This window comes from Chiloscyllium plagiosum, unplaced genomic scaffold (genome assembly GCF_037043375.1).
Source record: "Chiloscyllium plagiosum isolate Xiang-an unplaced genomic scaffold, Cpla_swu_hap1 HiC_scaffold_14, whole genome shotgun sequence".
NCBI classification, from domain to species: Eukaryota; Metazoa; Chordata; class Chondrichthyes; order Orectolobiformes; family Hemiscylliidae; genus Chiloscyllium; species Chiloscyllium plagiosum.
In genome coordinates, this window is record NW_028270152.1 from 16,848,121 (window position 1) to 16,862,158 (window position 14,038).

A 14,038-nucleotide genomic window follows, 5' to 3' on the forward strand; every position below is an offset into this window, starting at 1 on the left:
GTTCCAAACTTCATTCATGATCTGCCTGAAAATGTCATGTGTCATAGGCAGCTCTTTAAATCTGCTTAGCTTGGTATGGCTTATATGGTCCTTAACTTAGTTGCCAATGATCGCAGTAGAACACTTTCCTTGCCTTCTTCAGACTAGACTCAATTCTTTGATAGCTTGCATAGATGTGTTTTTCTTTTTTCATCTTCTTAGAACTATTACTCCTATTTCCTTTGTACAAATGGCATGTTTGCCCATCACTTCATCTCTGTATGCCCAATCTACTTTTACAACAACATGTATGTCAGGCCATTCTTTCAATCACTACTTTCTGCTGTATTTGGGAAGCTGCATCTTATTTCTGTGGTCTGAGCAAACTACTTGTTAGATTCAATGTTTCTGCTGAGTTGATGTCATCCAGACCAATGAGTTGCTATTTCTGATTAAATCCAGAAGATTTCAAACTCTCTCTTAGCATCTTCTACTTTCTTCATAGGGAGTGCTGCCCTTGACAGCATATCAGCAAAGATAACTGTTTCTCTCGCTTGTATTTCATCTGCAAATGAAGTAACATCCTCTGATTTAGAAAACTGCTTTGAAGCGACTTGTAATCAGGCTACACTGTCACTTTGTCCCTTCCAAATAGGTATTGATTAAAATGCTCGCGGGCAATAATAATAGTCAGGCATTCTTTCTCCGAGTACAGCATCTTTTAGTTTGCATTAATACCCTAGATGCGAATGCAACTAGTTATTCTTGTTGCCTAAGTCTTCTAGTTCGCAAGTCTTCCAAGTCCTGTCTCATTGGCATCACCATGCAAAGGGACTTCATAATTGAAATTATAGCACCTTAGCACTAGTGTTGTCATCACCAATTGTTCAGTTATAATGATAGTTCTGTGCCTCAACACCACTGCATGCCCTTAAGCAATGAGTTTGAGTAAAAGGTTCACACTCTGATGACAAATTATTCAATAGCTTTGATAAACAGTTCATGAATCCAACAAACTGTTGCATTGCTTTCACATCGTTGGATTCGGCACCTCTGTTATAGTTCTAAATCTTGTGAGGATCTCAGTGAAGTCCTTTCATTTCAGTAAATAACCTATCTTCAGGCATCTTCAATTGAATCCTTTTCTTGTTCAGTTTCAGATTAATCTAGTAAGGTCATGCATTAAATTCTGATTATGATTTGCAATGGCTTCTTCTATTGTGTCTTACATAAACTAGCAGATCATTCACAATAGCTACCAATTTAGAAGGATCACCGTTCCTTGCTGTGTGCAATGATCACTCTTCTGGTATTGGAAATACCAAACAGCATGTATAACTATCTGAATGGTATCCAGAATGTAGTTAGAAAACTAATGCTTTCATCCAATTTCACTTGGCAATAACGATTTCTTGCATCAAGGATAGGAAGAGCCGTTGCCTTGTAAGTTGTAGCAACACTTTTTCAAATGGCTGATATCTCACTAGTAGCCATTTTTATTGGTTTGTTTTGCTGCTTTATAGAATGTGCTTGAATGCAAAGTGATTAAACTTCTTGCAGTAACAGCACTCCATCCTCAATACTGAACAAGCTTAGTTTTCTCTTCTATGATGTGTTCAAAAATATTTATATCCTGTAATTTGGCATTGCTAAAAACATATATTCCTTTTTCCCAGTCTGTTGTTCTCATTCAGTCTGTGATGTCTCTTGGCATAGTGCACAACATGATCTGTTGTCACATTAATTTGCTCCAGCTGATGATTTACAACCTTATTGCTCCTGCACATGCTGATAGACTTCTAAAGAGTAGGTCACAGAGTCATAGAAATGTACAGCAAGGAAACAGACCCTTCAGTCCAACTCGTCCATGCTGACCAGATATCCCAACTTAATCTGTCCCCAATTGCCAGCACTTGGCCCATATCCCTCCAAACCCTTCTTACTCATAAATCCATCCAGATGTCTTTTAAATGTTGTAATTGTACCAACCTCCACCTCTTGCATACACACACCACCCTCTGCATGAAAAAGTTGCCCCTTAGGTCCGTTTTAAATTTTTTCCCTCTCACTCTAAATCTATGCCCTCTACTTCTGGAATCCCCCACCCCAGGGAAAAGACCTTGTTTACTCATCCTATCCACACCCCTCATGATTTTATAAACCTCTATAAGGTCACTCCTTAGCCTCTGACGCTCCATGGAAAACAGCCTCAGCTTATTCAGCCTCTCCCTATAGCTCAAATCATCCATCCTTGGCAACATCATTGTAAATCTTTTCTGAACCCTTTCATGTTCCACAGTAAGCAAGAGACACTTGCTTTGTCTCTTGCCCAGCTCCTGCGGCTCTACACATAGACTGCCTCGCTGATCTTTGAGGGGCCCTATTCTCTCCCTAGTTACCCTTTTGTCCATAACATATTTATAAAATCCCTTTAGATTCTCCTTAACCTATTTGCCAAAGCTATCTCATGTCTTCTTTTTGCCCTCCTGATTTCCCTCTTAAGTACAGTCCTCCTGCCTTTATACTCTTCTAAGGATTCACTCGATCTCTGCTGTCTATACCAGACATATGCTTCCTTCTTTTTCTTAACCAAAACCTCAATTTTTCCAGTCATCCAGCATTTCCTATACCTACCAGCCTTTCCTTTCACCCAAGAGGAATATACTAATCTCTGGACTCTTGTTATCTCATTTTTGAAGGCTTCCCATTTTTCAGTCACTCCCTTACCTGCGAACATCTGTCCTCAATCAGCTTTTGAAAGTTCTTGCCTAATACCGTCAAAATTGGCCTTCCACCAATTTAGAACTTTAACTTTTACATCTGGTCTGTCCTTTTCCATCACTGTTTTAAAACTAATAGAATTATGGCCATTGCCCTCAAAGTGCTCTCCCACTCACGCCTCAGTCACCTGCTCTGTCTTACTTCCCAAAAGTAGATAGAGTTTTTCACCTCCTCTAGTAGGTATATCCATATACTGAATCAGAAATTTTCCTTTTACCATCGAAACTCTTAACACTATATAGTCCTGGGCTATATTTGGAATGTTAAAATTCCCTACCAAAACCACCTTATTATTCTTACAAATTTGTTTCTCAATTTCCCGCTGACTATTGGAGGTCTATAATACAACTCCAAGAAGGTGATAATCACCTTTCTTATTTCTCTGTTCCACCCAAATAACTTCACTGGATGTTTCTTCTCTTTTAGCAAAAGTGTGCACATGGCAGGATCTCTGATGCCTAAGACAATCCAACCTATGATGAGGTCTTTCAGTTGTCCAAATAAACAAAATTCAGCCAGGTGTATCCGTGCAGTCACATTCTGGCCAATAATTTTCCTCTCGCATTAAGCTCTGATGTTGAAAAAAAATCCTTCATAAGTAATATGGGATTCACTGGCTTTTCTGCTCCTCAATGAGATTTAAGCTGCATAACAACTGGTAGCACTTGTCAGCCCAGAGAGCAGAATTTTAACTCCTATGCTCAGGTTTCTTAACTTAATTTGGTTGCCAATTTATAGTTTTGCTACTGTGTGTGGGGAAGGAGAATCTAATTCTAATTTATAACTCATTTCATTTCTTCAGCAATATGGAGTAGAAAATACACGGCTATTTTGAGTTATCCAGTAATTCAAAGTCACAATTTTTTTTGTAAACTTTTTCCTTCTTGTTTCAATCTATAGCTCTCTTAAAGCTCTGAAAATTCACAATATTCAGCTGCCACATTCTAACACTATTTTTTACTATGATGTGTATTTAATGGCTTCCCACACAAATGCACTTACAGCAGATGTACAGGCCACATACTAAGCATACTCAGGGTACAATTGCTTTTCTCTCCAAACACAGGTCAGCTGCTGGACACAGTATCTTGGTGGCAGACAGGAGGAGCTGGCACTTTTTGAGACCCTCCCCACATGCCACACATCAGCCGCCACATGTAGGAGATCCTCGAGAGATCCAGTGGTAACTATTGCTTTTTTTATTTATAAGTTTAAGAAGTTGAAGAATGAGTGGCTTAATTTCGAGGTCTCTCTCTTCTTACCGGAGAAGGCAGACTGCTGCTTTTTCAGTTGAAAGGTGTTGAGTGACCCTTTAGCTTCGAGAGTCACCTACTGTTTTTAATTGGACAGGAAGCCAATGCTCTGACCATTAATTAACTGGCCAGGGAAAATCACTGTCAGGTTACTATTCAGAACAGTTTTTCAATATCCATTTGCTCCAACCTGCTTTCCTATCTTTGTAGAGTAGGCCAAGTAATTCATTTAGATTGTAAATAATTGAGACCCTATCATTAGCCAATAATCTATCCAGGCTAACATACTACCTCTAAAACCACGAGCTTTTCTTTTGTGCAGGCACCTTTTATGAGGTACTTTTTCACATGCCTTTTGGATATCCAAATAAGTTTTGTCGATTGGTTCCCCTTTCTCCATCTTGTTTGTTACATTTTCAACAAACTTAAATAAATTTGTCAGATAAAATTTCACTTTCATTAAATGACATTGGCTGTACTTAATTGTGTGGTGATTTTCTAAATGCCCTTCTACTACTTCCTTAATAGTGGATTCCCAACATTTTCACAATGACAGATTAGGGTACTGACCTATGATTTCCAGATTTCTCTCTGTTCCTTTCTTAAGTAAAATATTATATTTGTGATACAAGAGAGATCAATCAATTCAGTCACTGGGTAGAACTGTATAAAATATCAAAAAATTGCATTCATATAGTGTTTTCTTGATGGAGTCACAGAGTTGTCACAGTGCAGGAGGAGGTAATTAGCCCATCAAATCTGCATGTGCTCTCTGAATGAACAATTCATCTAATGCAATTCTCATGCCTTCCTTCTGAAGATCAGTCATTGGACTCTGTTTTCTCTGCAAGATGCTGCCAGACCTGACGAGTATCTTCAGTAATTTCTGTTTTTTCCTCCCATAATCCTGTGCTTTCTTCATTTTCAGATAATACTAATTTCCTTTCAAATTTTTGTCGCTAAAGAGCCTGTTTCCACCACACATTCCAGCATTTAATTTGATGCATGAACCTTTTCTTTCAAGTAACTCTTTTTTGCTTCTTTTGAAAATTATTTTTAATCTGTGCTCTCTCAGTCTCAGACCCCTCATGATTCTGAATACCTATCAGATCTCCTATCTGCCTTCATTTTCAAAGATGATAGCTTCAGTTTCCTCAACCTAGCTTCGTAATTGAAATTCCTTATTCCTGAAACCACTTTTGTGATTTTTTTCCCTGCACCCTCCTAAAGGGCAATGCCCAATTAAAACATTCCCAAATCCTTCAAAGGAATATTACCTAACCAAATTTGTCAATCAATTTACATGCAGAAATGTTAAGGCAAGACTCAAAAGGTGTTTTAAAGGAGCATCTTAAAGAAAGGGAAAGAGGTACGGAGATATGTGGACAAAATTCCAGGGCTTAAGGCCACACTGCTGAAGATACCACTGCCTATCAAGGACAAATCAAAATCATGGAACTGCAAGTAGTGGGATTGAGGTGCATATATAACCTAGAGGGCTATGGGTCTGAGATTTCAGGGCTAGGGATGAGGATACAAACATATTTGAAAACAAAGATGAGAATTTTAAAATCAAGGTTCTGAGCCAATTGGGCAGCTGTGATGGTGAACAGGACTCGATGCAAGTTAGGGTGTGGGCAGCAGAATTTTGGAATGATAAAAATTTGGCCAAGCGAGCACTGCAATAGTTAAAGTCTAGTGGTAACAGGTATCAATGAGTAATAGTGGGTAAGATGGGTTATCTTATGGATCTGAAAGTAGATGGGCTTCAAAAGGCAGAAGACACAAAAGCTTATGCATGGTCTTCTCAGTGTTTGAAAGTTACCAGTAAGGGGATGAAGTCAATGGTTAGAAAAAGATTATGGGGAGGGCCATTCATTCTATCCAATACTTAACTGGATAAAATTTATCTTCATATAGTATTAATTATCAGATAAATAGCATGACAAATCAGAGGTAATAGTGGTGTCAAGAGGTGTAGTGATTATGTCATTAATGTACATGTGAAATTCAATACATTTATGAATAATGTTGTCTAAAGACTTATGTAAATGAGAAAACAGGAGTGGGCCATGAATAGAAACTCCTGAAGAATGTCAAAAGAGAAACCATTGCAAGTGGTTCTCCACTTACAACTAGACTGAAATGGAAACAAGAAAGAGCTTTCAACCCAGCTGGGCAAGGAGGAACAGCATTGAATGAAGTCTGTTTGATCAATTACATTAAAGTCTGTAGATAAATCAAGAATCAGGATGAGTGTTAGATCACCATCATACCAGGGTACCATTTGTAATTTGATCAGTTCAGTGGTGGAGGAAGCCTCAGTGTCGAGATTCAAACATTACTTTTTTTAAAAATCCATGATCATCCATCTTTACAGAAAGCCTGAAAACATGAATTTCCCAATTAAAAGCCCAAGACGATTATTTAGAATTATTCAGATATTCACGGTCTAGAATTTTTAAAAACTCAAAAGAACTGTATTGGTGGAATATTCTGTTATACAGCTGAAATTTAATGATGGGTCTAGAAGGAATAATTACATCCAGGGAGGCAGGTTGGTTTTCTCACGCAATTCTCAGTTCATTTTACATTTGCATGCATGAAGAGCAGGGCACATCTTGTGGCTGCTGGGCAGAAAGTTAAGAACTTCTTACCTTAAGGGGCCATAAGTCCTGAAGATGTATTTAATAGGGTGGGAGGAAGCCAGGAGAATCACTCATACTTCTGGAGTGGATGCCAGCAGCTAAATGTTCTGGTCGTTCTACCTAACACTGGTCAATATGACATCCTTGTACCAAAAGATCACTAACTTCTTTATAATGCCCATTGCAATCCAGTCTCCCTCACTTGGTCTCCCTCCATGTCCTTTGCAACTTAGATCACTTCCCATCGAAGGCATAGCAAAGGTAAATACTATCGAAGGATGACAAAGTAGCAGCAACTCACTCCAAAGTCCAGCAAGTACAGTACTGCATCTGTGGTGTGCTTCTTAAATGCAGACAGGAATCTGGAGGAACTTACTGATTCTCATGAAGAAATTATTTGGCATGGGGAATTTAATCCTGGAGAGCTGGCCTTTCCCCATGTTAGGAACCTGGTTTTTGGCTTCCCGTGTAATTAAGTTTCCTGTCTAGCTTTCTTCCTGCTTCCAGGAGCAGCTCATAATTCCAGTATGTAAGCTTGACAGAGCAAGCAAGTAATTTTGAATCCCTGCTGGAAGTGTTGTGAATGCTACAATAATTAATATTTAAGTGGAGTGGAGGAAAGATGTTGTTAAAACCTGGTAAAAATTATACTGATGTCTTAATTTTTTATTCTGCAAGACAAATGCTTCATATTTCTAATTTGATCATTATACTCACTCCAGAGGAACCTCAATTATCCAGCATTCGATTGTCTGAATTTTGGAATATCTGTCCCGATGCTTTGCTAAACTGTGTTATCCTGCATTCGATTATCCGAACATTTGATTATCCGAACAAAATGCTCCTCGCCCGTGTTGCTCGGATAATTGAGGTTCCTCTGTATATCTAACAGAATACAGACTCACTTTACAGATTAATGGGTAATTATGGTTTATGTTAGCAAAAGTATATTTTTTATTATGGACCAGTATACAAGCAAGGCTTAATTTGGTGCTGTTATACAGACAAGTGAGTAAATGCATATCTTAGTGATGTAACATTCATATAAATAAAAGCAAAGTACTGTACATGTTGAAAGCTGAAATAAAAACAGAAGGTACTGGGAAATTCAGCAGATCAAGCAGCATCTGAGAAGAGAGAAACAGTTAGTCAGTTAATGTGTAGCAATTTGGCGATGTGGTCATTTGACTGGATAGTTCCTGAATATTGAGTGCCAAATTTCATTCTAGGGCACAACATTCTTACATTTTATATGTTTGTGGTATCTGGAAATCAATAGTTTGCCTAACATTTATTTTTCCTTCCTAGTTGCCCTGGAGAAAGTGGTGGTGAGATATCTTCTTAAACTGCTGCAGACCTTGGGGTGCAGGGATACCCGTAGTGCTGTTAGGAAGTTCCAGTATTCTGACAAAGTGCTAATGACAAAACAGTGATACAGGTTCAAGTCAAGATGGTGTGTAATTTGAAAGAGAACCTCGAGGTGCTCATATTCCCAATTTACTCAAGTAAGATGTAAGTTGACAACGGCAAGACTCAAGGTCGTGGGCGGCACGGTGGCACAGTGGTTAGTACTGCTGCCTCACAGCGCCAGAGACTTGGGTTCAATTCCTGCCTCAGGCGACTGACTGTGTGGAGTTTGCACATTCTCCCTGTGTCTGCGTAGGTTTCCTCCGGATGCTCCGGTTTCCTCCCACAGTCCAAAAATGTGCAGGTTAGGTGAATTGGCCATGCTAAATTGCCCATAGTGTTAGATGCAGGGGTAAATGTAGGGGAATGGTTCTGGGTGGGTGCGCTTCGGCGGTTCAGTGTGGACTTGTTGGGCCGAAGGGCCTTTTTCCACACTGTAAGTAATCTAATCTAAAAGAAATCTAAAGTCCTAAAGCTTGGACATGATTGTCCCATAGTTTAGCCAGATAGGATCACCCATCACAAGGCTTTGCTCCCTAGAGCTACACAAAGCAGGTTGGAACATATACCAGTAACACAGTTGCCCTTTTAGAATACAATAAAGAGTAAAGCTGGCTGTCAATCATTAACAGTGCCTCGGTGTATTGTTGACTTGCCTGGCTGAGCTACCGGATAACTTGAGTTTGCTTTACTGTACAGGGTTGACTTGGCTTTGCACGGTCACCCCCAAGTCTATCATCCTGAAGTTATGAGAACGAAATTTACAGTAATGATGGCAATTTTAACACGTGGAGAACTAAGTGAGAAGGAGATGTATTGGGGTTCACAGGCTCACAAGAAAAGGAAATAAAGTTGAGAAGAATGAACCTCCTTCATCCTGCAAGTGAGCTTTGATCCCTAACAACTCATTACAAATATAATGACTGAGCTAGTATCAAAATTATCCACCCCAAAGATCAATACAGGAAGATTGTATAAAATACAAAATTGATAAGAAATGATTGTAAATAACCATGTTTTTAATTTATCAAATGAGGAATAATTAGGGCGCAAGTGTTTGATTGGCACTCCTCAATGAGATCAAAGCAGACTTCCACAGCCATTGAAAATGGGACAAACCTATACTAACCAGAGATTTTAAAAAGTGCTCCCTCCAGGTACATGGAAGTCAAACATTGAGCATCTATTACTCTCCCTTGTTTTTTTCTTTTCATTTTACGTACCCTCTTCTCTCTCTGCCTTGTCTTCTCCCTCTTTCTCCTTAAATTTTCTACCATGCTCTGCTCCACCCCAAAATTAGCTCTTTCTTCAATACTTTATTGAAGTTATCAATGGCCTCATCTCTCTTCCTTACTCACCCTCTTTTTCTCCCCCCTTTCTTTTCTTCACACCTTCTGTCCCTCCCCATCTTTCCACTTTCTAAAATGTATGGAATAAAAGCACTGACTCGGAGACAAGGCAGGCCTGTTGTAAATGTCTCCAGGCATGCTTGGGATCAATATTTTAACAGAAGAATAATTAGTGCAAATCAGAAAGATTTCATTTAATATGGTCAGGCAAAACCAACAAGGAGAATATAGAAAGGGAAAATGTGCACACAGTGTAAGAAAGATAAAAGGGAATTGAATAAACATTTTATAAAAGATAGGGAAATTGGACTAAGTATCACAGCCATGAAACCAAATAGCCTCCTCCTGTTCTGATCCCTCAGGTATGGTAAACAAAGCCAAGACTTTAGATCAATTAAGATGAAGTTAACACCGAGAACTGCTCATTTCTTTTGGGTACCGGAGCCAAATAGAAACCAAATAGTTTATTACTGTATATATCTTCTGATCTTACAATCTGAGGGATGTTTCAGAAATGCTGAATATCTCTAGAGCTATTGACAGGCTCTGGCCTTGTGCATTGTGAATCCCTTCAAAGCTGTAAAAATCTACATCTACAGCAGATATGAAAGGAGAATTGGACAGATAGGGCTTTCATTAAAAGTTGTTGAATTTCTTACTTTCTAAACTCCAACAGATTGAAGCTGTCCTATCCTGTTCAACTTTTACTCATAAGATAGCCTACACATTTCTGGTATTGATCTGATTAAACTTTATTTGAATGGCTTACAACATATTTACATCCTTCTTTAAAAAAGGTGACCAATACTGAGTACATCACTCCAGATATAGACTCAGCAATGTGCTTATAACTGAAGCATCCTACAGCTGTATTAAATTCTCATTGGAATAAATGATAATGTTCTATTAGCTTTTCTAATTAATGGCTTTACCTGCTTATAGTGCTTATAAGCACTAGGGCATCCAGTTCCACCTGGCCTCAAAGATCTGCTTTAGAAAGTATGCCCCCCTTTTTATTCCCCTTGCCAAAATGGACAATTTCACATTTTCCCACATCACACTTCATTTGCCACATGCTTGCTCATTCGCTTAATATCAATATTTTTGAAGCATCTTTATGATCTCATGACAATGTACTTTCTTATCAATGAGTCATCAGCAAATTTAGCAATCTTATCTTGCACCGCTCCATCCAAGTCATTTATATAAATTGTAAACAGGTAAAGTCTCAGCACTGGTCCCTGTAGGACACCAGTCAATAAATCTTGCAAATTCATCTAAGTCTTCATAGCTGAGACCTGATGTTTTAAGATAGGTAACAAGACTATAGATGGTATGGACATGCCAAAAACGACATAGTATCCCTGAGTCTTTTATAGATAACGAGTAATTGAAAAATTAATAGCAGCTTCCTTAAGTTTGGCAAAATAAAATTCTAAATGCAAATATTATAATAGAATGCACAAGATGCTGAACTGTTGGAAACATAATTGGAAAGAAGCAGATTCTATACAAAACGAGACAACTGAATCCAAAAGCATTGCACATTATCTACGTACATGGTAACCTGTGTAATATTTTCTTTTATATCAGTAACATGTTTTCATTCTTTGCAGCAAACTTATGATGTTGCTCCCAGTCCAGTCCAGCCAAAACCATCAGCTGTACGCACTATTTTAAGCACAGCCTGCAGCTGTCATCATTTTCAGAGAAAATGACAAGTCCCATCATGTTATTCAAGTCACCTGACATCACAACATGTTTAGTACCCCAATCCACCCCCCAACACGGAATTGCTTCATAAAGCTATTCCACCATGTAAAAACAAATTCTCAGCAAAGTACATAATGTTCGTAATCTATATTTTCCAGTGTACTGTTGACAGTAACAGAAACCTATCTTGTGAAATTTAGAGGTGCAAGAACTGTCCAGGTTATTGATTACAGAGTAAAACATATTGGACCTTGATTCCATCCTAGCCCATGTCACCTTTTTTGGACTTCTCTTGGCACTTTACAGTCCTGGAAGTGATAATTATACTGATGAACTGGTAGACAGATATGTCAAAACCAATCTAGTAATCAGGAGATGCAACTCAGGATGAGTTATACCTTAGCATCCCCTCACTTTCAAAAGAGGTTAGGATGGTGGTTCATAGTAAGTTACTTGAACTGATGATAAACAGGATGAGTGTTTGGGGAATTGTAAATCCAGATTGTAACTCTCCCAGGACAATACATCAATAAACATGTTACGCCATTTGGTACACCCTTTTAAAGAAAAGACAGTATGATATTTTCCCTCTTGAAATGTTAACAAAATAAAAAATTGACCTTCATTTGCATGATATTCCATCCTCGATCATCTTAACAAGGGATGCCAAAATGCCAGAAATTAAATTAGCTTACCAATTAAAGAGTGCATTTATATCTACTAACTGAATTTTCAGTCAGTGTAACTCCTATTGTTATCAAGTGTCACAAAACCCATCAAAAAACTAGAGAATGGAATGCCATATGGAAGCATCACAATATTTTAAAATTAAGACCCTTTAAGAAATCTGATATAATGGTGAAAAATAAATAATACATTTTGGGTGTCAGATCAAGTTTAGCATGGTTTAGAAAAGTTTTGGATATACTATTCTTTTTGCACCATATCCAATGATGTGTCTTTAGCATCAGACCAGTATTTCCTCTTGTAGCTATATAAGATTCTCCTTCCCCACACTGGTAGTCTGAAATAAGACTGACCATTTGTTCCTATATTGCGGTCTAATTGTGACAAATTTATCCTAGGTGTTGCAACTTACCATGGGTATGAGTGATGATACTCAAACATATTTAACTTAGAGAGATAGATGACTTTAATTCCAAAAGTCTGTATCCGATATGAACACGGGTCCTCCCTTTCAACCTAAGTTATTAGTGAACACCTTTTACAATTGTCATGTTTCATTTAATCAAGGATGAATCACTACATACTAATTTCATACATAGGTATCCAAAGGGGTTTTATTTTCCAATAGTGTTAATGCATTTTGAGAAGGACAACTCAGACACTGTCCCATCAAACAGCCAGTCAGGACGGCCATGAAAATCTATCCATAACTGGAGAGTTTATACGAGCGGAATACATGTGTCTAATAAATAATTAACAAGAGGCATTCTTTTCTTTAAAAAAAGTTAAATAGTTGCTCTTAAATAAAACTTGGTCAGAAGCACATGAATATTGTGATAATTATGACACAAAGGTCTTTCCAGTTGCACTTTTAAACTTCAACACAAGCCAGAGTTCTTGCTCTTCTTCACATACAATATTTCAACCTATATAAAAATAGCAGTTGTGTTCCTTTCCAAAACCAAAATTTTTAATTAGAGGTGAATACAATATAGTGAATGAATAAAACAGGCAAAACTCACCATCTTTGATTATAACTTTCATAATGCGAATAGATCCATTGCGGGCCTTTGCAAAGAAGTCCTTCAGTTCCCTGGTAGCTAGGAGAACCAGAAACATGTTGATTCAATAAAATCCCACTAACTACTCTTTCCAGCAAAACTTAACAACCAATTTAAGCTTTTCAGAGACTATTTTGCCACGTCAGACTGTGTTGTGGAAACTGTGAAGTACACAGTAAAGCACCGATGTTCTGTAAGACTCCAGTATTCGATACTCTGTGTGTGCATGTGATCAGAAGAACTTGATACCACCGTGGGTGAACATAATCCCCAAATTTAGCTGGGAACGGCAAGGCCAATGGAACAGCTCAAGTGATCATTTATGATATATATATATTACGTAGCTGTATGGCATGCAGCATACTCAGTCTTCTGGTCTTTTATTCATTTAAATTAATAGAAACATAACAAACATAATTCTTCTGCTGTGCCAGTTGTGACAACCTGCATTTAAATAGCACCTTCTGTGTAGAAAAATATTTCCATGATGTTTCACTGAGGGATAATGAGAAGAAAATTGACAAACAGATACATTGGGAGAAAGGGAGGACTGCAGATGCTGGAGATCAGAGTTGAAGAATGTGGTGCTGGGAAAGCAAAGCCGGTCAGGCAGCATCCGAGAACAGGAGAGTTGATGTTTCGAGCATAAGCGCTTCATCATGATTCAAGTATAAGCCCATCATCAGGATTCCTGATGAAGGGCTTATGCTGGAAATGTCGATTCCCCTGCTCCTCAGATGCTGCCTGACCGGCTGTGCTTTTCCAGCACCATACTCTTTGAAACAGATATCGAGAAAGGCAAAATGTTTAGTCAACGTTGTGTGTTTATAGGTAGATTTTAAATAAAGGAAAAGAAGCAGTGAGTCAAAGTTTTAGGGAGGGAATTTCAAAGCCTATATCCAGATTACATAAGGGATGGCTCTCAATGATCAAAATAAGTTTTGGAACACACAATAGGTCAGAGTTACAGGAATGCATAATTCTTAAATGGGTGAGAGACTGAAAACGATTACAAAGGTTGAGAGATTGGGACAATGAAGTGATTTGAACACAGAGGTGAATGTTTCAGATTGAGGGATTGTGAACCAATACAGCACATGAAGGTTGAATAGGACATGGTCTAGGTTAGGATATGGACAGCAAAGCTTTCGATGAGTTGT

General features: G+C 38.2%; 1 protein-coding gene across 4 annotated transcripts in view; it reads right to left on the reverse strand.

Annotated features, from left to right (window-relative positions):
• The window catches only part of twf2 (twinfilin actin binding protein 2), a 144,847-nt gene that overhangs the window by 104,221 nt on the left and 26,588 nt on the right, over nucleotides 1–14,038 (reverse strand). For all 4 annotated transcript variants that reach the window (XM_087994097.1, XM_087994095.1, XM_087994096.1 and 1 more), the window contains exon 2: nucleotides 12,840–12,917. In XM_087994097.1, the coding sequence (XP_087850223.1) occupies nucleotides 12,840–12,917 (78 nt within the window). The remainder of the gene's footprint in view (nucleotides 1–12,839; nucleotides 12,918–14,038) is intronic.